The sequence below is a fragment of the Serinus canaria genome, chromosome 2, assembly GCF_022539315.1.
Source record: "Serinus canaria isolate serCan28SL12 chromosome 2, serCan2020, whole genome shotgun sequence".
Taxonomy (NCBI): domain Eukaryota; kingdom Metazoa; phylum Chordata; class Aves; order Passeriformes; family Fringillidae; genus Serinus; species Serinus canaria.
The window spans coordinates 110,140,221-110,165,676 of NC_066315.1; the positions used below are offsets into that span (position 1 = coordinate 110,140,221).

Below are 25,456 nucleotides of genomic sequence, written 5' to 3' on the forward strand. Positions count from 1 at the left end.
ACAATACCAAAATTTAGATAAAATACACTAATGTTTTGAAAGTACTTAAAAATTCAGAAATATGAAAATTCAGCAGAAATTTGATGTTCACCTCACGTGCAAGAACTCTGCAGCCAGTACAGCACAAAACAGAAACTACCAGTGCACAACAAGGTATCACTTCTTGGGGAATGATCATCACACGCCATCTTTTCACACAGTGAATTGGTTAATTCACACAGTGAATTGGTTAATTTGCTGCTACTGATGGCCTTGAATTTTCACTTCGAAAGCTTCTCAGAGCCAGACAACACAACTTAAACAGTCTTTCAGGAAGAATTTATGATTGTCCAGCTAGATCTCGAGAAACTGTACTAGCTACAGTAGTATTCCAACAGCCAGTGCTATACACTTAAAAGTAAAAAAAAAAAAAAAAAAAAAAAAAAAAAAAAAAAAAAAAATCACTAAAACTAAAGCAATACAAAAAGAAAACCAAAGAATGAAAAGAAATTCCAATCATACCTGTGTTTTAAGCTCTCTCAAATAAGCCCGGAATAGTTTTTCAGAGTTGTTAATCATGTCACTAGGCTGCACTTCTCCCAAAACTCCCAAAAGCTCATAAATCTTTTCCAATACTAGAAAAGAATTTTTAATGTTATTAAATCTTAATTACTGAAATCATTGCTTCTGGCATTTCCAGTGCAATTCCTATTAACTTGCAATCATGAGAAGACCATCCCTAACAGTATAATTGCTGATAAAATTGTTGAGCAAACATCTTTATACACACACACACACACACACACACACATATATATGTAGCCATATCCTACAATGTGAGATGAATCCTCCTCTCACATCAGTAAGTTAAACATATTTGCTATTTTTAAACAGGGCTCTCAAAACTTTAATTGAAAGGCCACATACACTGAGGAAGCACTTGTTAAGGCCAACAGCTAGCAGAAGTTTCTAAGCTTGAACTCAGACTGAAGGATTCTATGCAGGCACAAATTTTATGAGACCTGTAAAGGCAAGATTTCAGCAGTATCTAGCCATAATGATCAAACTGCAGCTCATACTAATGTACCATAAATAATATAATTAGGCAAAGGAGAACTGATGAGCTTGTATTAGAGGTGACCAATGCAGGAACTATCACACTAAAACTGCAGCTTTGAAGACAACACTAGCCAGGCTTAGAATAAGATAAAGAGCTTTAGAATCATCAAATTGTTTAGGTTGGAACAGACCTTTAAGATCATCAAGTTCAACCATTAACCCTACACTGCCAGGTCTCACCACTGAAACATGTCCTCAGGTGCCACATCTATACATCTTCTATACATGTTCAGCAATGGTGACTCCACCACTTCCCTGGAAGCCTGTTCCAATGATTGACAGTCCTTTCCATGAAGAAATTGTTCCTAATATCCAATCTAAACCTCCCCTGGTGCAACTTGAAGTCACTTACTCTTGTCCTGTTACTTGTTACCTGGGAGACCAATGCCCAACTGGCTACAGCCTTCTTTCAGGTGGCTGTAGAGAGCAGTAAGGGTTTCCCTGAGCTTCCTTTTCTCCAGGCTAAACATGCCCAGCTCCCTCAGCCGCTCCTCACAGGACTTGTGCTCCAAACCCTTCCCCAGCTCTATTGCCCTTTTCTACACTCACCCCAATCCCTCAAAGTCCTTCTTGCAGTGAGGGGCCCAGAACTGAACACAAGATTCGAGGTGCAGCCTCACCAGTGCTGAGTACAATCAAAGAAAAACTAAGGCCTACCTGTGTCAGGAATTCTACTTCTTGCAGCAAGCTCCTCATAAAATTTATTAAATATCTCTCCAACTTTCATTTCTTCCATCAGACAGGAACGTTGTAAAGTGTGAAGCAACTAACATGGGTTTAAAAAAAAAAAAAAAAAAGGAAAACATTTAGATCAATACCCCAATACTACTCGGTCTAAATAAAAACACAGTTCATACATGTAAGTTCAACTTAAGTAAGCAAATATGCTATTCAATGAAAGAGATCTAAGGTGACTTGTCCAAAGAAGAGTAATGGCAATCTAATTTAACTACAAACTACCTTCCTATATATGCATAAATACAAAATTTACAACTTTTAATTTATAGTATACATATTACATATGTATACATCATGATCTATGTGAAACCTATACACAATATGATTTATACATATGTACATATAAACTCCACTAGAACACAGGCTTAGAAAGTCTGCAGTAGCTTTTATCATCCTGTATTTCTCTCCCTGCTAGTATAAAGTCAATCCAACTCACAGTCACAGAACTGACTCAGAATAACTCAGAAGGGAGTTTTGTTTCTCATTAACAAACTTAAGCAGGCACAAAAGCATTTACAAAAGAAGGGTCTAAATGCATTCAAATGAACTACTGTCTCACACACAAACTTAATTTCTTGGAAAAAAGCCCTCTTCCTCCACACTTTTCATATACGTTATCTTATATTGCAATAGCATATATAATACATAGTATTTTAAAGCAAAACTGCAACTGAACAGCAAAATTTCTCCTTAAATAACTATAATCAATGGAGAGATTTGCAACTGCCCCCAAAACAACTGTGTCTTGCTCTAACAAATGAAGGGATGACATGCCCACATCTAAGCAACCTGCTAGAGAACACTGCAGACAATCTGTTGTTAAAACATTTTTTTTAAACATCTAAGTATTAGCCATCACTCTTCTCTTGCTATGTCGACTACAACTTCCTTGCCAGAGGAAGAGGGGCAGGCACTGATCTCTTCTCTTCGGTGACCAGTGACAGGACCCAAGGGAATGGCCTGAAGCCATGACAGGGGAAGTTTAAGTTGGATATCAGAAAACAGTTCTCCACCCAAAGAGCAGCTGGGCAGTGGAAGAGGCTCCCCAGGGAAGCGGTCACAGCACCACACCTGACAACAGCTCTGGAAATGTTTGGACAATGCTCTCAGGCACAATGGTGCGACTTTTGGGGATGGTGCTGTGCAGGACCGGAGTTGGACTCAATGATTCTTGTGGATCCCTTCAAGCTCAGCTTATTCCACAACTCCATGATATAGATTTTCTGCATGATATAGTGTAACTATAGTAATACAAGTGATTTTCTGCTTCTCATCTAGAAACAACAGAGATTTATAAAACATATTTTGTGGGGGGATAGAACGCAAGAGAATAGAGATAGTGCAGAAGGTAGTCTCACCCCTGAGGAATTGCAGCTGTATTAATCACCAAAGATTAGGAACAGGCCTGCCCTTAATAGGCCACAGCTGTGTCCAACAAGAAGACCAGTGCTACCAAAGAGTGGGTTAGCTGGTTGAGGAGGCAGCTAGAATTTGTAAGTTGAGCTGTGAGGAGCTGCCCATGAGAAATTGCCAAGAAGAGATGGGAGCTTTGCAATAAGATGTCAACAACATTTTACCTTAATCAGAAGTTCCAGTGCTGAAATTTTACATTTTGCTGTTCTCTCTTTTATATAGACACTAAGACAAGTTTGCTGAAAACAAAATAAGGATAACAATACTTGTAAGTGAAGACAGGAATTCAAAGACAGCATATTCTTCTACCTCTTTAAAGTATCTGTTCTTACAAGCTTAAGTTTTTTTAAAAAGGCTAAAATAATATCTAGTCCTGGAAATGGCTTCACTGACAATACTGCAGCACTGTCTGACGTAATAACAAACCCCAACTCAAGCAAAGAAATTGCAGTTTCTTCAGTAAAATTTGTAGAGAGCAGATTTCTGCGTCAGTACTCTCAGTCCTTATAATAAGTAGCTACTAATTTATGATTAGAAACTTCAGTGGTGCAGTCAAGCATTTCTATGCAAAGCAGCACAGATGTTCAGCCATTCAGACTCCAGTAACCTCAGGTACTGTAGTTACCACCAATTTATGTATACATTGCACAAGTAACAACTTCTCAGGTGATTTTTTTTAATGGTAATTTAAATTAGCCCTATAGAACCATTTAAAATTTTACAGTTAAATGGCAACTTTAGTTTGTATAAATAAGAAGTTACAACTACTATTTCCAATGAAAATAACTAATTTTCAGAACCAATACCTACTGTGTTCTATAATGAAAAGTTAATAAAAATAAGTCTACAGCTGGACAAACAATTCCACACTGCTCTGTTGTATGAATAACACTTTATTAAAAAAAAAAAAAAAGGTAAATTATTTCAGCTCTAACAAGAGCACTGGAGATGGGCAAGGCTGACTGGGAGGGGTGAAGTACAGCTATAAATGTTGACATGACACCCACTAGACTCATTTAAACTATCTAGCAAAAAAACTTCTAGGAAGTAATTTTCATTTACCTACCTTAATATTACAGGCATAAGGATGAATTTTGTCTCCAACTTTTTCCATAAAGACACAAAGAAACTTCAAGGCTTCTTCCCTGCAATCTCGAAACTGAAAAGTTAAAAAAAATATTTTGAAATGTGTAACATGTTGCTCATGTAGCACTACTGAAACATTACTTTAGTTTGCCAACTTACCTCCTCGATAGTGAGGGATCTGTGGATAAAGACGAGTAAGCCATACTCCTGGGAAAACACCAGGGACAGGTGCAGTGCTGCAGGGAGACAAGGAGCCATGGGCTGGTTGGTTGGCTTCATGCTCCCCACCCAGCCCATCCCCTGGTGCAAAACGTGACGCCTTGGGCACGGCTGACGCTCGTCCGCAGAAAAACCACAACAAAGTTTGGGTGCTACTGACCTCCCCCATGGCCTCGGGGCCCTGGCCTGAGCCTGTGCCCTCGCACCGGAGCCAGGCCCTGCTCAGGGCCGAGGAAAGCCAGCCTAGGGGCAGCTCAGCACAGAGGGGCCCGCTCCCAAGTGCTTTCACCCCGGGGAATGGTTATCTGCGGCAAGAGACCCCCTCCCTCCCTGGGAATCCCCAGTGACACAGAGTGGCAGCGCAGCACGGAGGGAGCCGCCCCGCAGAAGCCCCAGCCCGGGGCGCCACCGAGTCCTTCCCGGGCCCCGCTCGGTTCCCCCCGCCGGGCCCGGGCCCGCACCCTGCTCGCCGCTGGCCAGGCTGGCCAGGCAGGTCTCGGCCAGGCTGCGGAGCAGGCTGTATCCGTGCAGGGCGCTGCCGCCCGCATCGCCGGGCTGCAGGCAGCGGTGCAGCTGCAGCAGGCACTGCTGCACCCCAGCCATGCCGCCCAGGGCCCCGCAGCAGAGCGAGGAAGCGGCGGGCAGGGCCCGCCTCCCGCCGCATCCAACGGCGCCCGGGGGGACGCGGGCTGCTGAGCTCGGGCAGGAGAAGCGCTCCGCCCGACCATTCCCAGCCGAATAAGGGCCGGCGGCAGGGAAGAGCCTTTCGGGCGCTTTTGTGTCTCTCGTGTAAGGATGGGCTCAGGACACGCATTCACAGCATGACAGAGTGGATCAGGTTGGAAGGGACCGCAGTGGGCCATCTGCTCCAAACTCCCTGCTCTAGAAGGCACACGGAACAGGGCCGCATCCAGACAGTGCTCTAGTACCTCCAGTAAGAGATTCCACACCCTCTCTGGAAAAACTGTTCCAGTGCTCGGTCACTGCACAGTAAAGAAGTTCTTCCTCACATTTAGGTGGAACTTCCTGTGCATCAGTTTCTGCCCATTGCCTCTTGTCCTATTACTTGGTACCACCTTTAAGACCCCGGCCCCATCCTCTTGGCACCTTTGCTATAGACGCTGATAGACATTAACGAAGTCCCCTCAGTCGTCTCTTCTCCAGACTGTACAGACCCAGCTCCCTCAGCCTTTCATCAGCAGAGAGATGCTCCAGTCCCTTAATCATTTTTATTGCCCTTCGCTGGACCCGCTCCAGGTCTCTGTTGTACCGAGGAGCCCAGACCTGCACAGTAATGCTGGATACAGTAGTGTTCCCCCCTCCTATGCGAATGGGCTGCTCCAACCTCCCCACGCCTGCCCACAGCCCTAGTTTTGCCGCGAAATTCGGTATGGTGCGGGCGGCTCCACGCTAGGTTGCGGGGGGGAGGCGATGTGCCATTACTGGGGGCAGCCTCTGTCTGTATCACAAGAGGTAACCTGCATTATAATTCTTTCTCTACTGTAGCAGGTCGAACGGGGCGCGACCTTCACTTCAGGGGTTCAGAGGTTTTGTCTCCTTCCTTCTTTCCCTCTCGGTTCCGCATCCCCCCTTTCTGCCTTCGTTGGACGCTCCCGTTACGATCGCGCCTCGCCATTGGCCAGAAAGCCCGGGAGAGCGCGCGCACGCCGCTGTCTTTGGCGCGGAGTGCGGCGGTGTTTGTGGGGCTGTACAGGTGGGTGGGGGCAGCGGGCGGGGGTCGCGGCCTCCGAGGGCAGGAAAGGGACGGGAACCTGCCGGTCGGGGCTCGGCCGGTGGCGGAGCGCCCGCCGCCATCATTCTTCTCTCCAACCCCCTGCCCCTAGGTAGGACCGCAGCTGGAGCCGCAGCAGCGCCATGTCGTCGCCAGCCTCCACTCCCAGCCGCCGACGGGGCAAGCGCGGCCGGGGCAGCAACCCCCCGACTCGTAAGTGCTGCGTTGGGAAGGGGCTGGCGGGGTGGGCAGTCCCCCCCGCCCCGGGAGTGCTCTCCCATCCCTCGCTTCGGTCCGCCTGGTGCGGCGGCCTGGCTGTTGTAACTCCGGGTCCGCTTGTGTTTCTTGCAGCACAAGATGCTCGCTCTCCTCCTTCCCAGAAGCGTCGGACAGACGACTCCACCTCCACCGGGGACCTGCAGCCCTTGCCCACGTCCCCGGCCGCCGACGCGCAGAGCCCCGGCGCCGCCGATGCGCTGTTCTCCAGCCCGCCGCAGTTCCGCCACTCCGGTACGCTGGGCTGCGGCGGCTCCGTGGCTGTACGGGCCCCGGGGATGCAGCCCGGGGACCGCCTGCTCTCCCGTGGGGCGAGCCAGGGCTGGGCCAGATGCGGCTGAAAAACACTCGAGGGAAAAATGAGCGTTGTCTCATGTTTCTCATTTGAATTTAGTGTAGTGAACTCTGCAGGAGGGCAGTCAGTGTCTGGGGGGTGCAGATCTCTATCGTAGCTTTCACTAAGCATCGAAATACGTATCAGGGAATATACATTAGTTTTTAAAAGTTACGTATAGAAAGAGTGATAAAACTGCTAACACAGAAGGAACTAGTAGTTTGCCACAGCAGGCCTTTCTTGTGTTTATATATAGGATTGTTTTCAATTCCAGTAACAATTACTTGTGTCACTTGTGTCACTTATCACCCCCAAAATACTAGAAAAAGTGTTCCATCTACAATTCTGTATGTTTTTATGCTTGAACTCCAGTGAAGTTTTAAAATGCAGTACTGCTGTAAAGTTTTCTAGGGAAGCTATCTTTGAACTTGGGATCTTTGAGAAGAGCTGTTACTACAAAGGAGAGTTCTAGGGAGACTGGCAACATCTTTATTGTGTGTTTTGACACAACACTGGGCTTGATTCAGTTTATGACAGAGTTGAAGGACTAATGAGACAAATGCAGAGGCTGAATTTTAGTCTGCTGTAGATGTAAAATGTCTCAATTATCATTACAAACCATTCCTTTTATAGCCATTCCTCTTGACTTTGACATCAGTTCACCTCTGACTTACGGCACACCCAGCTCCAGGGTAGAGGGTACCCCACGAAGTGGTGCCCGAGGAACTCCAGTCAGGCAGAGGCCGGATCTCGGGTCTGCCCGGAAAGCCAGACAAGTGGATTTACACTCGGATGGGGTAGGTGGATGTCTCACCTCTTGTACCTGACAACTTCTTTTTGAACATGTAAATATTTGTATATGCTTGATTTGTTTCCATGCAGCTGGCTGAGGATATAGTAGCAAATGAGCAATCTCTTGGACAAAAGCTTGTTATTTGGGGAACAGATGTTAATGTGGCCTCGTGCAAAGAAAAATTCCAGGTGGGTTTTATTTCTTCCTCTTTTTTTTTTTTAATGAAAAGCTAGTTTGATTTAAACAAATATTAGTTGAATCTGATACAAAAGAGGTGTTTGTACTGCTAAATTCTGCTAATTTTTCCTGTCTTTCTTTTATCTCTAACATTCAGAGATTTCTCCAGCGCTTTATTGATCCACTGGATAAAGAGGATGAAGACATTGGCCTGGATCTTAATGAACCACGCTATATGCAACGACTTCAAGAGGTACTTCTAATGCAGTAATTTGTAATTCAGATTTTCTTTTTTCAGTCTTGCATGCCATTGAGCTCAAGATTTCCCAACTCTTTTGCAGATTAATATGGTTGGGGAACCATTCCTGAACGTAAATTGTGACCATCTAAGATCATTTGATGAAAATCTCTACAGGCAACTGATCTGCTATCCTCAGGTGAAGTAGTGCACTTGTTTTCTGACTTTCAGGTGGCTCTTTCATATTTCTGGGGTTTAAAATGTTTGTTTAAGTGGAGGGCATACTCTGTGTGTTTGGTACTTTATTTTACTGAATATGAGATGTCTTGTTTCATAGTAAATGATCACAGAAACAGTGAGCACCTCGTGCATGCAGAATTAGCTGGTGAACTGCAATGTCCAGAGTTTTGTACTTCCACCCCTTGCAATACTCAAGTGAATGAATAAATAAATCTGATCCAAACAGCAGGTTTTGTGTTATGTAGGAAAATGTTCAGATGGCGTAACTTAGTCACTACTGGCTGATCAGCACATAAAATGCTTTTTGCATAATAACTTCATTCTATGATTTAACTTGTAAGCTGTTTCTAATACAGGAAGTTATCCCAACATTTGACATGGCTGCCAATGAGATCTTTTTTGATCGTTACCCTGATTCAATACTAGAGCATCAAATTCAAGTAAGGCCATATAATGCACTGAAGACCAGGAATATGAGAAATCTAAACCCTGAAGGTAATTTTTTTGCTTACCATGTTATAAAAAAAATCTTAAGCTTTCCATAAAATTAGTGAATACTAACATAAGACTATGTAAAACTGCACTTGTGGTCCATCCAGACCAGTATCTTCCATTCATGTCTGTTTCAGAAGAACATGCTTTAAAGCCCAAATGGAAGATAATCATATCCATAAAGGAAATATCTCCTGTCATCAACTACTTGTGTTCTTAGTTCTGGAAGTGCAAAGGATTCTTTCTTTTATATACATACTCCTGTAAATTAGAATATTTGTATTATGCATTTATGATTCTTTTTTGCTTGAATGAAATAGTAGTAACCTGTCTACCTTCTGCCTGAAAACTATTGTAATGTGAAATTTTTAAGGTTATTTAAATTTTAAGAGTATGAGGTCATAACAAGAGTCCCTGTATTTTTGTAGATATTGATCAACTCATCACCATCAGTGGCATGGTCATCAGAAGCTCCCAGTTAATTCCTGAGATGCAGGAAGCATTCTTTAGATGCCAGGTTTGCGCTTTCACCACCAGAGTGGAAATTGACCGTGGCAGAATTGCTGAACCATCAGTGTGCAAGAACTGCAACACAACGCACAGCATGGCGCTGATTCACAACAGATCCATGTTCTCTGACAAACAGATGGTATGCTGGCTTAGGTAGTGGCTAAAATTAAAGAATTGCTAGTTTTTGCTCCCCTACCCTCCTAAAATTATCAACAGCATTAGTTATGTATCTTGAGATTGAATGCTTTGAAAAGAAAAAGTGTTTTGGAACATGGAAATGGGTGAAACAACTTAGTGAAACAGTAAGTCTACTTTGGAGAAGAAATGCATTGGGAGGATGAAATGAAGGATGTACATCTCTTAATGCTTCTCTATGGAAGCCCTTTTATATACAGTGTGTCCCCTTCTCTCTAGACTAGGGGAGCCTTGTTTGTAGCAGTATTTTATCCATGCCGGTAGCAATACCAGAATTCTCATTTTCATAATGAGATTTCTTGTAATCAGTTTTGCTGTTTTGGTGGGGTTTTTTTGTTCTTAAGCATTGTTCCTGATTGAAAATGATGCTGAAGACTCTGTTAATACCAAATTCTGTTGTATACTTTGTGGAAAAGCTCTGTTTTTTTGCAACTGGAACTTAAATGGTGTTTTTGCTAGATCAAACTGCAGGAGTCTCCTGAAGATATGCCAGCTGGACAGACCCCACATACAGTGGCACTCTATGCTCACAATGACCTTGTTGATAAAGTTCAGCCAGGTGACAGAGTTAATGTCACAGGTAAAATTTGGTTTGAGTATTTCCATTTTTCTTTTTCATTGATCTTAACTGTGGGTAAAGGGACCCGATGGGATGCACTTCCAGGTGCTGAGGGAGTTGGGCACTTTTTTTGCAACGCCATTCAGTTACCTTCAAAAAGTCATGATGACTGGCTAAAATACTAGAAAAAAAGCCAATGGCACTCCCTACAGTGAGGAGAAGACCTGGGGAACTGCAGGCCAGTCAGCTTCATCTTGAGCCCTGGGAAAGGTGATAGAACCAATAATCCTGGAAGCCTTTTCTTATTGGGACAGTGTTCTATACCCTCAGCCAACTTGCAGACAAAAACAAAACTGGAAGGAAACTGTGGTGCCATCGTTCTCCTGGGCTGTATTAGGAGTGTTGTCAGCAGGTTGAGGGAGTACTGGGTCCAGTTGTGGGGTCTCCCAGGGTAAGGGAAACATGAACATATAGGAGTGAACTCAGCAAAGGGCTTTGACGATAACAGAAGCTTTGAACATACACAGCAAGGGTGAGAAAGCTGTGACTGCTTAGCCTGGAGAATAGAAGGCTTGGGGGAATCTTACCAGCATGTTTAGAAACACCTGATTTGGTGTGGATGAAGGGGTGGTAGTATCAAGAAGACAAAGCCAGATTCTTGTTAATGATGCCCAGTAGCACACAGAGGGCACAAGCTGAAATACCGGCAACTCCAGTTAAAAACAAGAACTTTTTTACTGTTGGTGGTCGAGCCTCATCATCACAGGTTGACTGGCAAGGCTGTGTGGAGTCTTTGTCCTTAGAGATACTGTCCTGATGGGAGACAGCCTTTAGCATGCAGTGGACTCCGGCTGACTCCAGTCTGACCCTGTGATTGGGCTAGACATTCCCAGGCTGTTTGACCTTGATTTCTTTATTCTGAAGCTGTAGCTGAAGAAGAGACAGTGTCTTAAATAGTGTCTGCAGTCAGGAGAGTGATAATGTAGAGTAAGTCTTGTGATACTGCAGCAGCATGTTATAAACCACTTTGCTTTAAAAAACAACTGCTGTAAAAAAACCCAAGCTGTTTGAAATGGATTAGAAAGCTGTTACTAAACTTGGCACTTAAAAAGAGGGGGAAAGGCTGACTGGAGTGGGAATTTCAAAGGCATCAAGCCTTAGTTTTATTTCAAAAATGGTCTCATTGTTGAGAACACTTTTGGTACAAATGTAAAACATATATGTCTATCTGCAAAAATGGGTCTAGGTGACTTAAATATGGCTTCTACGTGACTTACAGTGGGAAATTAGATGACAAAGTACTTAGGCTGTTTAGAAAAGCTCTAATCTTCCTGGGAACTTGTAAAATTTTTAGGGTTTGGAATTAGTGTGTTTCTCCATATCTAATGCTGTGACTGAAACTTGTATTTAGGTATCTACAGGGCAGTCCCCATTCGAGTTAATCCCCGTGTCAGCAGCGTGAAATCCGTGTACAGGACCCACATTGACGTCATACACTATCGCAAGACAGACTCCAAACGCCTGCACGGTGTTGATGAGGAAACTGAGCAAAAGAGGTTTACAGAGGAACGTGTGGAATTGCTCAAAGAGCTTTCTAAAAAAGCAGACATATATGAGAGGCTTGCTTTAGCTCTGGCTCCAAGTATCTATGAGCATGAAGATATCAAAAAGGTGAAAAGTTCTTTCTCTTGCAAGACATGTATTTTTATGTGTATATATTTATAGTTACTGTTTGTTGTTAATGTATCTTGAAACTTAAAAATTCAAACAGCTGTTATCTTGAGCAGTCTTAAAATGCCATGGTCTTGTCAGGGTGGAGTTGGTTGTAAGTGTATCATAATTCTTTTCAAGCTATTAAGGAATGTTAATTAGAGGGAAGCTAACTGAAAAGGTAGGAAGGCAGCAGAACTGGGAAAACTTAATTGCAGGATGTATCTTGGACATTTCTTGGTAATTCAGATTACTGACTATCAAAGGAAAGTAAGTACCTGTAACATAGTAACTGAGAGGAGGCTTCCACAAGGGAGGAGTGGCTTCAAAATGACATATGGTTGACTGAATTATGGCATATCAAAACATTTACTTGGATGTATCCAGGAAGGGACTGTTCCAATAAAGTATCAGCTGAAGCACTAGAACATTGTGAAAACTGCAATCAGTAGCAGGTCTCAAGGTATTGTTAGACATCAAACACTTCTCCTCCATGTATATTCCTTTGAGGTTTTTTTAATAGAGTTATACATTATTATTGTTCACAAGTTCCTCAAAGTATAATTCAAAACCATACAGTGATTTACTTATGAAATGGGAACATAGTAATGACAGTTCCTTTTGAGGTTACCTTCTCAAAATGCTAATAAAGGCACATCAAGTCTAGAGGGTAGAGTTGAGGAAAACAAAGGACCCTTCATCAAAGGGGATTCTTCAGGTTCCAACCAAAATCTGGTTACGACAACAAAATTTCTGTCTTTAATGCTTGAAACCATGCAGATGCATTGAGTTGTGTTAATTTTAGCAGTGTTTGTTTTTCATACGTTTCAGCTGAACAGCTGTATTTGCTCTGTTCCATCTATTCAATTGATAATTTCATTTTTATAGGGTATTCTGCTTCAGCTTTTTGGTGGATCAAGAAAGGATTTTACTCACACAGGAAGAGGAAATTTTCGTGCAGAGATCAACATTCTTCTCTGTGGTGATCCTGGTACTAGCAAATCCCAGCTGCTCCAGTATGTGTATAACCTGGTTCCTCGAGGCCAGTATACTTCTGGCAAAGGCTCAAGTGCAGTTGGTCTTACTGCATATGTGATGAAGGATCCAGAAACACGGCAGCTGATTCTTCAGACAGGAGCTCTAGTACTTAGTGACAATGGCATTTGCTGCATTGATGAATTTGATAAAATGAATGAAAGCACAAGGTCAGTTCTACATGAAGTAATGGAACAACAGACGCTCTCCATTGCAAAGGTAAATGAAACTGAAGTTATTCCTAGGGGATTTTGCTCTACTCAGAGGCTTTCACAATATAGCTTTTGACTACAGAATCCACCTAGTAACATTGGTGATCTGGTGAAGTTGGAGAGAGGTTTTGGTGGCACAGCTGCAGCTGGTTTCAGAAATGTTTTTCCTTTTGACAGGCTGGAATTATTTGCCAATTGAATGCTCGTACATCTATCCTAGCAGCAGCTAATCCTATAGAATCACAGTGGAACCCGAAAAAGACTACTATTGAAAACATTCAGCTTCCTCATACACTGCTGTCAAGGTACTGAACTGCACTGCATGTGTCATTTTTAGGGGATGTTAAACTTCCTCTTCTGAAAATCATTACATAGAATAGAATACAACCACTGTGTTGTTCACAACCTAATGGAAAACTTCTATAGTACATACTTCATATGCTGTCCTTGCAATATCTCTGTGAGCACAGGAGTGCTCTTTAGTATTTACATGTTGACCTTGAAGAGCAGGTGTGATAAGATCTGTAGGATCTCTTATTTAATTCTATGTTGTTTCATAATCAGTGAAGCACTGATGATCAGGGAACTCATCCTAGAAATGAGCTGTTCTGAAACTTACGGTATTGATTTACTTAAAAATTCAGGATGTTTTCAGCTCCATAACAATTTTAAAGTGAAGCACTGATGATCAGGGAACTTGGTGCCAGAGGTGGTAGAATCCTAAGATCTGTGCCTGCTTCATGCTGCTTTGTAAAATTCACCTTGGGAGGTGGTAGCAGTGCTGGTCATTCATTTGGGCAGAAGCTGTTAGAGCCACATTTAGTGCTTGGTGACAGAAAATTAAACAACATACTGGAGTTGCATCTTGTTAAGAATTTCCACAGTAACTGGAAGTTTGAAGTACACTCATGCTGTACTGGATATCCTGAGAACACTTATGGCTTAAATTTCAATAGATAGCTGCTAGATTTGAGCGGCATCTCAATTCCACAATTTATTGGATTTAAGCCTACAAAAATAATTGGCTGGCTAAAAATGCATTATCCATGTCTGCTTTTAGTTGAGACTAGATGAATATACTGTAAAATTATAAACCATTTTCTTCAGGATTAAACTGCAAGTGCTGTTCGAATTATTTGTAATTTATTTAGTTGCTTTTTTTTGGCTGTTTTATTTCAGGGCAGTATCTTTAGCAGCAAGTTCCATGCATTTGTTATGTGTGTGGGATTTTTTGGCTGTGGCAGTTGCATCTTTCTTTTGCCGGGTCGGGGGTGGGGTGTGGATTTTTTAAGGAAACAAAATATGTCAGCCTTGAACATGGACTCTAAATTTTTCAGAATGTACCTTGCTTTCAAAATTTCAAGTCCATAGGGTGTAAGCAAATTCATTGTGTTGTTCTGTACCTTGAGAATTCTAGAAAAGTTTTTTCTGGTGTGAGAAAGCAATTTCTACTGAGAAATTAAGAAAGTAGGAATTAAGTCTGGTAACTCTTACCTGTACTTAGTATGTCAAATCCTTCTAACCCAAGTACTTAAATGACAAGAAAGTATGCACTCTAACACTGGATCATATCCCACTCAGATTTGACTTGATCTTTTTGATGTTGGATCCCCGTGATGAAGCTTATGACAGACGCCTTGCTCGCCATTTGGTTTCACTGTACTACCAAAGTGAAGAAAAGATGGAGGAGGAATACATTGATATGGCAGTACTGAGGGATTACATCGCATATGCTCGTAGTTATGTAAATCCCAGATTAGGTGAAGAAGCAGGCCAAGCCCTTATTGAGGTAAAGGAATTGCTGCTTAGAATGTTCAGAGTCTTTCCTGACTTGTCAGAAGTGGTGAGATTTCCCTTGTGCATACTCTCTATCTACATAAGAACCTTCTGTAAAATCCTTGAAAAGAAAAAGTCTTTGATGAAAAGAGGGATCAGATGAATCATTCTGCATTCTAATGTTTAGCTTTCAGATTTTTTGGTTTGGTTCCATCACATAAAACACATAAAAGTCTACCAAAGCAAAATGTGTGATCATAGGCACAAGTACTGCCATATAAGACTAATCCAGAATTGTAAAGTGATTCAAAATTTTATTAATTACCACAGTTTAATTGCTTTATAATGGAAAAAAAAATATTTGATGTGATTATTCATCACTGCAGATGAACCGTGAGCAGAAATACAGTATTTGGAATGGCTTGCCAAAATTGCTCACATTCTGAAATAAGAGATGGGGGATGCAGGGGACTGAGAAGGAATTAACAGGCAGTGAACTGTGTAACCCTGTCTCCCTCTCAGGCGTACGTGGACATGAGGAAGATCGGCAGCGGCAGGGGAATGGTTTCCGCCTACCCCCGGCAACTGGAGTCTCTGATCCGGCTGGCTGAGGCGCATGCCAAGGTGCGCTTCTCCGAGAAGGTGGAAACTGTTGATGTGGAGGAAGCAAAACGCCTCCACCGGGAAGCGCTGAAACAATCTGCGACTGATCCAAAGACCGGCATTGTGGACATATCCATTCTCACAACAGGTTTCTGCTTCTATAGTGTTAAAGCAGGGCCACTGTTGGGATTTTGTGGTTTTTAAAATGTAACTTAACCTGTCCTCCTCAGCTGATCGCTAAAAGGTGTTTTCTTTGCTTTTATAAGGAATGAGCGCAACTGCTCGTAAGCGGAAAGAGGAATTGGCTCAAGCCTTACGGAAGCTCATCCAATCAAAGGGTAAAGCACCGTCTTTGAAGTACCAGCAGCTTTTGGATGATCTCCGAGCACAGTCTGATATGGTACGTTTCCTGCTTTGTTTTTACATTTCCATTAATGTTTAAAAGCATTTTGAACATTCTGGTCTTCAAATCACATTATGGAAGGAAATGGAAACACAAACGATTTGTTAGTATGACTACAAAACCAGTTCTTTTGCAGACAAATGAGTTGAATTTGCTGTACCTTAGTTTAATCTGGCTTCTGGAATTACCAAACTTAGCTTCAGGTTCTGGGCCAGGCTTCAATTTTCACATAGAATGAAAACTTCAAATAAAAATATTAGAAAATTGATAGAAAGTATAGCATTTTTTACTATGTTTGAAGTATTTTCCCCATCTTTATTTGATTTGCTCCTTTCTTTTAAGGCTGTCACGAAGGAAATGTTTGAAGAAGCACTTCGTGCCTTGGCTGATGAGGACTTCCTGACTGTGACTGGAAAGACAGTGAGGCTGCTGTGAGTTGCCCTGTGCTTGAGAGCCTGCTGTCATGACTTGTACTTCGCCTTACTCAAGATAGTGTCAGTCTGCAAGATCTTTGAGATTTGGGACTATCATCTGCTATGACAGGCATAGCCTTTCCCTGCCATCCAACTGCCATGGCTCCTCTTTGCCTTACTGTATTACTACTGCAAGATTTTCACAGCTTGGGCTATCACTTGCTATGACAAGCGTAGTCATGATTAAGTGGCATCACTGTCATTATAAGATTTTATGGAAATCCTCATGTCAATAATACTATTTACATTTTAGCTAAATGTAATTACTAATATGGCAAGGGCTTTGTGTTTTTTGATGTTTTTTAGAGCATGGTAACAGTATTGCCTGTATTTCCATATAAATTGTAAAAACTCAAATGACTTTTTAGTAGCTGTAATTTTTACTGTTAGTATTGCAGTAAGCTGAAATAAAATTATTTGACTTAAAAAGGACTCTTGTGTTCATTTCAAGTACAAATCAGCATATCCTGTGCTGATTTTCCATCTAGAATTCTGCAATTTTTTTGGAAGTTCTTTCTGAGACCATGAAAGGCACTCTGCTTTTTGGGTTTTTTTTTGTTTGACCTGACTGTACTGTGGAAGCATCCTCAATGTAAAAAAGAGAGATTCTACTTGAAATGACGTTTCTTTACTTCAATTTTAGGTCTGACTAATTAAGATTACCCATCTTTGGTGTAATGACATATAATCAGTCCTAAAAGAAGAAGGTCTTTTAGCTTGTTTACAATAATATTCCCAAGGGCATGGTATGGGTGATTTTTCAATAGAAAAATACAAGGCCATGTCAACCTTCCTCAGCTGTACAAAGCAGCAGAATTGCTTTACATCTTTTTTATTTAGGTGCAATGAGTGGGTTAGAATCCTTTCATAACTGTTTCAGCCAAACTTGAAATTGGATGTTACTGAGAAATATTCCAAACTGTACTCTGCCTTCACTTCATGAAGAGGGAAAAAATAATCCATCTATTTACTTACTTGAAATGATCTTGGATAATACTGTGTTCATCCTAAAAGAATGATGAGTCTTTCTCTAATCATTAGACATTCCTGAGACAGATGTCTACACTGTCCACACTGCTTACAGTTGATGAGATAAAAAATTACAAAGATCAAAGATCATGATCAGAAATAATTTTTATAAAACAGGTTTACCACAGCATGTTGTGGGGAGAAGTGGCAACACATTGTGAACTGAGAAAAACTTTGCTGAAAATAAGTGCCTACACAGCAGCCGTAAGGTTGCCCTAGACTTTTCAGAACAATGGGATTTAGGGTGACCATTCTAGGCACATTCGAGGCATCTTCTATCTACTGATCATACTGAAAGATATTTGGGGTCTATAAATTTTCAATGAGAAGATTAAGTTTTTAGTCCAGAGACACACCAAGAAATGGAATAATTTTTGCTGATTTCACATGTTTTCTTCCCATCCAGTGTAGACTGAAGATGTGAGGAAATAAGGGCTTTTTGCACGCTGTTAAGTGCTTAGTTAACATTTAAGACAACAAATTTAGTGTAACTGGTGACTGAGATTAAAAAGCTGCACTTGCTGTGCAGCTCCTGGAAGGGTCAGGGGAAAGTGTGCCATAATGAAACACACAATGTCTGGAGAAGGACCAGAAGAAATTATTAAGATGTTGGGGAAAGTGAATCAGATGGTCAACATTATCTCTGAAGCTCTAACACGAGTGACACGAGTGTGCTTTCAGGTATGTTAGAGGCATCAGCCTCTTAAAGGCATCCCTGCAAAATGGAAGTAGGAAAGAAGTCTGAGGAGCTCAATTATAGCCTGCACACAGGCCATAGCTAAAATACGTGGATGCTGTAGTGTGCTTTCCAGGACACAGACTTGGGAGGAAAATGGTGATGCCTTTTAGCTGTAAACTTGACTGATCCAGCTCATACTACAGCTTCATAAATGTCATTAATGAAAGAAGATCCCATGCATCTGGGGAGGGATCACAACAGACAGCTGGGGTAGAACAAGCATTCTGAAACTATTTCCACTGTGTGATCAAGATACTTTAATTCAGGTCTCTAACCATCGTTCATCCATTGTGTGCTGCTTTTGGATACTGTATGGTTAATTTTCTTCACAGTGGCTGTTGTGGAGCTGTACTTTATATCTGTGCTGAACACAGGGTTGATAATACAGAGATGTGTTTGTTATTGCTGAGCAGGGCTTGCAGAGAGCCAAGGCCTTTTCTGCTTCTCATATTTCCATGTTGGCATAGGCGGTAGAGAGGAGACAGCCAGGACAGGCGACACCAACTGACCAAAGGGATATTCCAGACCATGCATCAAGATGCCCAGTATAAAACAAGGGGGAAGGAGGAGGAAGGGGGGGAACATTTGAAGTGATGTCATTTGTCTTCCCAAGTAACCATTACATGTGATGGGTCCCTGCTCTCCTGGGGATGGCTGGACACCTGCCTGCCCATGGGAAGCAGTGAGTTAATTCCTAGGTCTGCTTTGCTTGTGTGCATGGCTTTTGCTTTCCCTACTAAAAATGCCTTTATTTCATCCATTGAGCTCTCCAGCTCTTACACTTCTAATTGTTGGGGAGTGAGTGAGCAATGGTGTAGAGCTTGTTGACTGGCTGGGGTTAAACCATGTTGGTTTTCATTAGGCATGGAAAAATGTCATACAGCAGAATCCTCTTCCTTCTCAATTTAACTTAGGCTGTGCAGGAAGTCATCTGTTAAAACAGAGGACTGACCTATACAGTTGTATAAGCCTGATTTAGGTAATAAGGGCAGAGGAAGAAAAGGAGGAAGTAAAAAAAATCAGTTTTACTCCGATGAAAACAAAACGAACATTTTACAGAATTAGTTACACGTTTAGTTTGGTAGTGTGGATGAATTCCTGTCTGGCAAAAGACTGGAGAATGCGGGCATCGATCCCGCTACCTCTCGCATGCTAAGCGAGCGCTCTACCATTTGAGCTAATTCCCCCCCTTGTGGTCGTTACTGGGATCACAGGAATCTCATCCCCTGCAAGCTTCTAAAACCACGGTTCGATATGTAGAATGAAGTTCTCTTGCTCTGGCCTCTGCTCACAAAAGAGAACAACACATCCAACTTCCATTCCAAAATCATACATTTGTAGATTTTATTTAGCATTTCCAAATCAAGCAGCAAGAAACAAGGCAAAATGGAACAGACGTCTTCCAGCTGTGTGCATGTAATAATAAAAAGTAAATAGTTTCTTACCTGCCGTTCACGACAGGAAGTGCGTTGTGGCATTTTGCTTTCCTGCTGTACGCGTCAGGCTTTATTTAAGCAGTGAAGTATTTTTACTCCTACGAGGAGCAAAACCGAGAGTGGAGAATGCGGGCATCGATCCCGCTACCTCTCGCATGCTAAGCGAGCGCTCTACCATTTGAGCTAATTCCCCCCGCGGGCAGCTCAGCCATCCTGGAGCTTCAGACTTCAATAGCCACAAATACAAACAGCGCTTTTCGACTTTACTCCGAACCTGTAACTACCGCCTGACCTGAAGCCGCCCCTGGTTTTGCCCGAGATGACAAAAAGGCTGACGTGGTAAGGCGGAGTAATGTGATAAGGCACTTCGCGCTAACGTGCGCGACAAACCCGTGCCCTGCAGCCTTTCAGTGCCACCTGCCACACGCTGGATTTGTCCTCCTACGCTCAGGGAGACCACATCACAGTAAACACAGTGGAGCAGCTTGAGGATAACACAAAATCCGCATTTGCCCTGATGTCCCCTCAGGAGACCATCTAGAAAGCAAAACTCAAGCCTGATTAAATTAACTTACATCAGTTTCCATTAATATTGACAAGAAGATACATTGAAGCGATCTGTGTTAAATGAAACTGATACACCGAAACACCCTTATTTTTAAATTTTTTTAAGGAACCTAAGAAGGTTGGGCTATTTTTCAGACATAGGTGAGGAAGTTTTCCCAACCAGGTTAAGAATTAGGACATTTTACTTGCCATCTTACATGAAAACCTAGCAAGAAAACCTAACAACAAATTCATGATCACAAAACAATATTGTGAGTTACACAAAATACATGTTTTAATAATTGAAAATAGTTCAGAGATCTTTCCTCACTTGGGATTATGAGTTAAATAAACTTTTTCTGTTTCTAAAAAACATTCTAAAACATTCTGTTTCTAAAAATGTTCTAAAACGTTTTCTTGTGAGTCAGATGGGTGAAGCTTTAGCCCTTTGCAGTGGCAGCAGAGTGAGACATAGCGGTGATAAACAGGGAGAGGTAATCTGCCTTTTTTATAATGACTCTGACTGCACAGGGTTGATAAAGAAAACTGTTCATAAGCTGAACCTCGTGAAACACGATCTGGGAGAGATCCTGGCCACAGTCTGCAGGAGGCCAACAGTGAGCCTAACATACACATATGCCTGTGAGAACTGAAACTGCTTTTGCATATTTCCCCCACCAAGTCTGCTTCAAGTGAGGTAGATAAAATCATCTCCAATATAATTCAAGAAGTGTTAAGAATAAATTTTAATTTTTTTATCGCACAGAGACTGAAGTTCGGCAGGAGAATATTTGAATTTTAAGAGAATGTTTACTGCAACGCTGTAGTTGTTCCACATCTCGACCTGTAATTGGATTGTAACAGATTTGGAGTACTACCTTACCTAGGACAAGTTATAACTTGCTGATGCTCAATTTTGAAATTTTTATTTTGTTTTGACTGGCTGCTGCCATCCAGTGGGTTAAATCCTTCAGAGAAAACCACCAGTATATGTATTGTTGAATTACTGCACACACTTTAGTTTACTAGCAGGACTTAGTCCTTGCATTTAAACAGAGCATATCAGTGTATCCGCTCTCTCTGTAAACAACATTTTCTTTCTTGACATCTAGAAAGCATTCTTTGATTCAATACCATGTGAATAGAGGTTTAGCCATGTGCTTCCTACTGCAAAGTCAGTTAGTATGACTACAGGTGAATTTTTCTATTTAAGAAAGTTGCTTAGTAACCCCATATATTTAAGATGTGATACTATTTGGGCAGAATATTATCAAAGTCAATAAATAAAGGTGGACATACAAATAATTTCTAGAATATAGCATAAGAATACATGAATGAATTTTTCCTCTCCAAAATCTAAACATGAACTTTTAAACCACTGTGTTTATCATTTATGTATGTTTAATGAGAAAATAAAGTTGGAAAATGAACTAAAGACTTGAAAAAAAGGAGAAGAAAAATCTCACTGTGCTTGAGTGACTTCTGAGAGTAATCTTCCTAAATTTACAAGCCTTTTTGTATTTGTAAGAGATGTAAAAAAAATAGTTCTCTCTCCTTGAATAAGCCCTAGAGGATGCATTGCTCAGGAAAACGAGTTGTTTCACCCACGGAACACAGCAGAAAACGCTCCTCATACGCGAAGTGTGTAGCCCGGCTTTTCAGCCATGGGGTTTCCACGTTAATTCAGAGCTGGCAATGTAGTTGGGCAGGGCAGCCGAGCACAGCGGAACTCGGTGGCTGAGGCCGAGTGCCGCCGCCTCGGGACAGCCGCGACACGGGGAATTAGCTCAAATGGTAGAGCGCTCGCTTAGCATGCGAGAGGTAGCGGGATCGATGCCCGCATTCTCCACATCTTTTGATGGGCTGTGACTTCATCATGGAAGAAAGATTTTCTTCCATGAACTGCCTCGGCTTTGTGGTAGAAAATCCACAGCAGGGAACAGAGACCACCTCACGCGGCAAATAAAAGGGGAGAAGAAATGGTAGTTGTATAGATTACACCTGCGCACTCTCTGAGGGGTAATGTCTTCACAAACCCATCTAAACTAACGCTGTTACTCTGTGATACAGGAAAAAAGAAATTGCCGCTTCCGTCCCTTACCACTGCACCGAATGTGAGCATTTATGATTACTTTTTAATGATACGAAAAGTTACTGGAATTGTCTCTGCGAAGATGTAAAAGTTTGTAGTCGTCTATATAAACCATCAGCTCATCACAGAATTAGTGTGTCTCCAGATACCTTGCAGCTGCTGTGGGAAGGGCAGAGCACGCTTGTTCCTAAGGTGAGTTTCAAGTGATACTCGGTCTCCCACAGTATCATTTATTGCCCTTCTCTAATTCGCACTAAAAAAAAAAAATAAAGCTCAGCTCTAATCAACGTTAAAAACTTAACTAGTTCATACGATGCAAACGCGTCTCCAAACGGATTCATTTTAATCCTTACGAAACTGCTCCAGAAAAACGCATCTGAATTCAGAACAGCGGCGCAGCAAAAAGTGTGGAGAATGCGGGCATCGATCCCGCTACCTCTCGCATGCTAAGCGAGCGCTCTACCATTTGAGCTAATTCCCCCCGCGGGCTCGACACAGCCGTCGCTGGCGATTCGTGGCTACGGTCACCTCGCTGCCACAGTCACCGTACTACGTGCTGAAATGTGACCTGCCGTCCCCAGGACAAACAAAACTTCCTCCCCCACATCCCGGTAGCTGGGCAGTCCGAGCCCTTCGAATTCCCTCTCCAAGTCACGGACAGGCACTAACAGCGCTCAGCCCTCCAGCGAAGTGCAGAAACAATTAAGGCCTTCCTGCAAGCGCACTGCTTTTGACAGCCGTAGTGGGAATTTTGCCTAATATGATATCTGGACTCCTTGAAGCAATGGCAGGCGCTTTGTTCAGCGGAGCTGCATCTGGATAACATCCGGGCTGGTGTTTCCAGGCAATTGCAGGCTCATGTTCACACCAAACAATTATTACTGCTTAAGAGAAATCTGGATATATTCAAATACTATATTTTTGCTAAAACAGATTTTTCCTATCTGTAATCCCCAGGTGGAAGACAATCAGCTAAATTACTTTATCCTTCTCTATATTTTACAATATAAAATATATATGACTGAATAGGTAGAGTTCTTCCAGTTCTTCCTCTTGCAGCAATAGAGGCTGGGTTCATGTTATAAAAAGGGGGTAAAAAAAAAGCACCCATTGAACAAGGGTTCTTGGAAACAATGAAGAAAGCACCAAATGGAACACCAGGAAACAAAGTAATAGCTCACATAATTTACTTACATATCTCAGGCATTTTTAAGTTGTGATGCTATCACCAGATAGACAAGCACACTTACACAGATACATAAGAAAATCAAAATACACAACTAAAATGTAAAAAAATACAAATTTTTACTATAAAAAAACAGCAGTGAAAATTCTGTTTAGTGGTTTCACAAACAGCAAGAGAGAGAGAGTTGCGAATTTTTATTACAATTACAATATTAAAAAATCTGAAAGGATTAAAAAATCTAAAAGGAGTATCTGAAATGAAATTTATTCAATAACTACATAAACAGCTCCTGATTTCCCCAGGATGCTTGAAGACACATGAATCACACTGAGATATAAAGATCTTTCAAATCTCTCCTTGTCAATGACTTAGTGATTTCAGAAAACACAATAAAAAATTTTCAGTCTTTCATCTAGCCCTAAAGCTGTATACCAGAAGTCCCATGGCCATTCTTCCATTAACAAAATTCCAGTGTCTTGCCACCTACACCCTCCACTCTAATTGAAACAGCTGGCTTTGCCAAAAAAAAAAGTTTTTCCCTCTCCTATTTAATCAATGTGTAAAGCAGCATCTGAAATTATTTTGCAGGAGGTCATTAGGTTTTTACTGCTGGAATTACACTGCAGATACCACTGACATTTAAGCAACTGACTGAAAGCCCCACAGGTCAGTATGCCCGGCAAAGTAAGGAAGCTTGCTGCTCCTTCTATTCTGGGATGTTTCACATTTTTCTTAGTATTCCTTCTGAACAAAAAACATTTAAGTCTCAAAACCACCTATGCTATATAACAAACAAGCAAGCAAACAGAACCTTTCTAGTTGTGCCTTTATCAGGCCTGTAAGACCAGGTAAGACTAGGGTTTAATCAAACCAGATTTTGAAAGGTACAGCAAATCCACTTGGTTTTATTAAGGGAATCCCCAAGCAGGCTGACAACTGCACACGAACTGAAACTTTCAATTTGTGACTAGGCACTGACAGTCTTTAGGCTTTAGGCTTTAGCAGATAGGGTAAAATTTACTTAAAGTCAGGAAAAACTCAGAATGAACTATAAATTCAGCAGTGACAAAATGAGTAAGGACAGCTCTAGTATTTCAGTTCATCCTGTTAAATAGCCTAACCTTCAAGTTGACAGATATAGCCTTAAAATGAAACAAGTATGTCTCCAGTTCTGTATCCAGTATTTATCCCATATTTAAAGCATGGAAGGAAAACCTCTATTTAAAGCATTGAAGGAAACGTGTTTTGGACCTCAGAGATAATTTTACTGAAAAGCCGTATCAAAATATAGAATTGGACAGCAAAATTCACACCATCTTCTGAAGGAAAAAACCCATGAACAAAAACCTCAAATTCCAACAGACAGCACCCCACCAAATGTACTGTAAATCACATAAAAAGCAACACAGCAGACATGCCATGAGTCAGAAGAAACGTCCCAGAATCCCTATTTCTGTTTTTAACGGCCACAATGAGAATAAAACTTGATTTGTTGGTGAAGATATTATTGCTTGTTGATAAAATTTTGCCTCCATTTTACCATTTCTCATTGATTCATACCCAAAGCACAGGACATAAACATGCTAAAGAAATCCCAAAACATAAGAACCAACCAAAAAGAAAAAAACAAACTCAAACCATAATAACCACTAGAAAGATTTGCTACTTTTAATAGTTTTTGCTCCTGCAGTTACCACGTTTGAGGAAAATCAGTATAGTCCATCTGGGAGGTTAGGCTTCAGTACAAAATTCTCTAGTACTGGTCAAAGAATCAGCTTAGCCAGGCATCCTAAGTAGTTTCAGTTACCACTAGCAGCCACAGCAGAAACTTGCAAAAGCCAAAATAATTAATATTAAATATACTGCTTTTGTAAGAAGTATGACACCAAAATATTTTTTGTATATATGTATCAGATTAGTATTCAGGTTAACACTGTGCTCTCTGTGCACTGATAAAAAGAGGGTGATCTCAGAGCTCAGCTCTGAGCAAGATCATCTTATGCTACTCACAGTCATCCCTGGGGACCAATACAAAAATTACCCTCATTATTTCAACTGGTAAAATCTCTAACTTTATCAGGGAGTTGAAATACCAAGAAAACATACAAGTTACTAT

The 25,456-nt window shown here is 41.7% G+C and overlaps 2 protein-coding genes and 4 non-coding genes across 8 annotated transcripts in view; 2 read left to right on the top strand and 4 right to left on the bottom strand.

The window, feature by feature from the left end:
* Window positions 1–5,183, bottom strand: part of PRKDC (protein kinase, DNA-activated, catalytic subunit) — an 83,111-nt gene extending 77,928 nt beyond the window's left edge. For all 3 annotated transcript variants that reach the window (XM_018909967.3, XM_030235757.2, XM_009102873.4), the window contains exons 1-6: window positions 5,016–5,183; window positions 4,495–4,571; window positions 4,316–4,408; window positions 3,414–3,488; window positions 1,756–1,864; window positions 502–614 (exon numbers count right to left, since the gene is read on the bottom strand). In XM_018909967.3, coding sequence (XP_018765512.3) covers window positions 502–614; window positions 1,756–1,864; window positions 3,414–3,488; window positions 4,316–4,408; window positions 4,495–4,571; window positions 5,016–5,157 — 609 coding nt within the window. In that variant the 5' untranslated portion in view covers window positions 5,158–5,183. The remainder of the gene's footprint in view (window positions 1–501; window positions 615–1,755; window positions 1,865–3,413; window positions 3,489–4,315; window positions 4,409–4,494; window positions 4,572–5,015) is intronic.
* A 984-nt stretch (window positions 5,184–6,167) lies between these two features.
* On the top strand, window positions 6,168–16,734 carry MCM4 (minichromosome maintenance complex component 4). Its single transcript, XM_050971514.1, has 17 exons — window positions 6,168–6,268; window positions 6,399–6,499; window positions 6,638–6,796; window positions 7,530–7,693; window positions 7,779–7,877; window positions 8,024–8,119; window positions 8,208–8,303; window positions 8,701–8,839; window positions 9,265–9,485; window positions 10,001–10,121; window positions 11,512–11,771; window positions 12,699–13,064; window positions 13,235–13,362; window positions 14,639–14,846; window positions 15,356–15,584; window positions 15,703–15,836; window positions 16,182–16,734. Exons 2-17 carry the CDS (start codon window positions 6,430–6,432, stop codon window positions 16,272–16,274), a joined length of 2,583 nt encoding a protein of 860 aa, XP_050827471.1. The 5' UTR covers window positions 6,168–6,268; window positions 6,399–6,429; the 3' UTR covers window positions 16,275–16,734.
* A 2,460-nt stretch (window positions 16,735–19,194) lies between these two features.
* TRNAA-AGC (transfer RNA alanine (anticodon AGC)) lies at window positions 19,195–19,267 on the bottom strand. Its single transcript has one exon. It is a non-coding gene; the product is annotated as a tRNA-Ala (tRNA).
* Window positions 19,268–19,636: 369 nt separating this feature from the next.
* TRNAA-AGC (transfer RNA alanine (anticodon AGC)) lies at window positions 19,637–19,709 on the bottom strand. The gene has a single exon. It is a non-coding gene; the product is annotated as a tRNA-Ala (tRNA).
* Window positions 19,710–21,838: 2,129 nt separating this feature from the next.
* TRNAA-AGC (transfer RNA alanine (anticodon AGC)) lies at window positions 21,839–21,911 on the top strand. Its single transcript has one exon. It is a non-coding gene; the product is annotated as a tRNA-Ala (tRNA).
* Window positions 21,912–22,562: 651 nt separating this feature from the next.
* On the bottom strand, window positions 22,563–22,635 carry TRNAA-AGC (transfer RNA alanine (anticodon AGC)). The gene has a single exon. It is a non-coding gene; the product is annotated as a tRNA-Ala (tRNA).
* Window positions 22,636–25,456: the final 2,821 nt, after the last annotated feature.

Bases quoted from the DNA above. Each gene is read 5' to 3' on its own strand.
- MCM4 (XM_050971514.1), top strand. From the start codon at position 6,430: ATGTCGTCGCCAGCCTCCACTCCCAGCCGCCGACGGGGCAAGCGCGGC. The intron at 13,065-13,234 runs GTAAATGAAACT...TCCTTTTGACAG, and splicing joins AGACGCTCTCCATTGCAAAG to GCTGGAATTATTTGCCAATT. The intron at 15,837-16,181 runs GTACGTTTCCTG...CTTTCTTTTAAG, and splicing joins TCCGAGCACAGTCTGATATG to GCTGTCACGAAGGAAATGTT.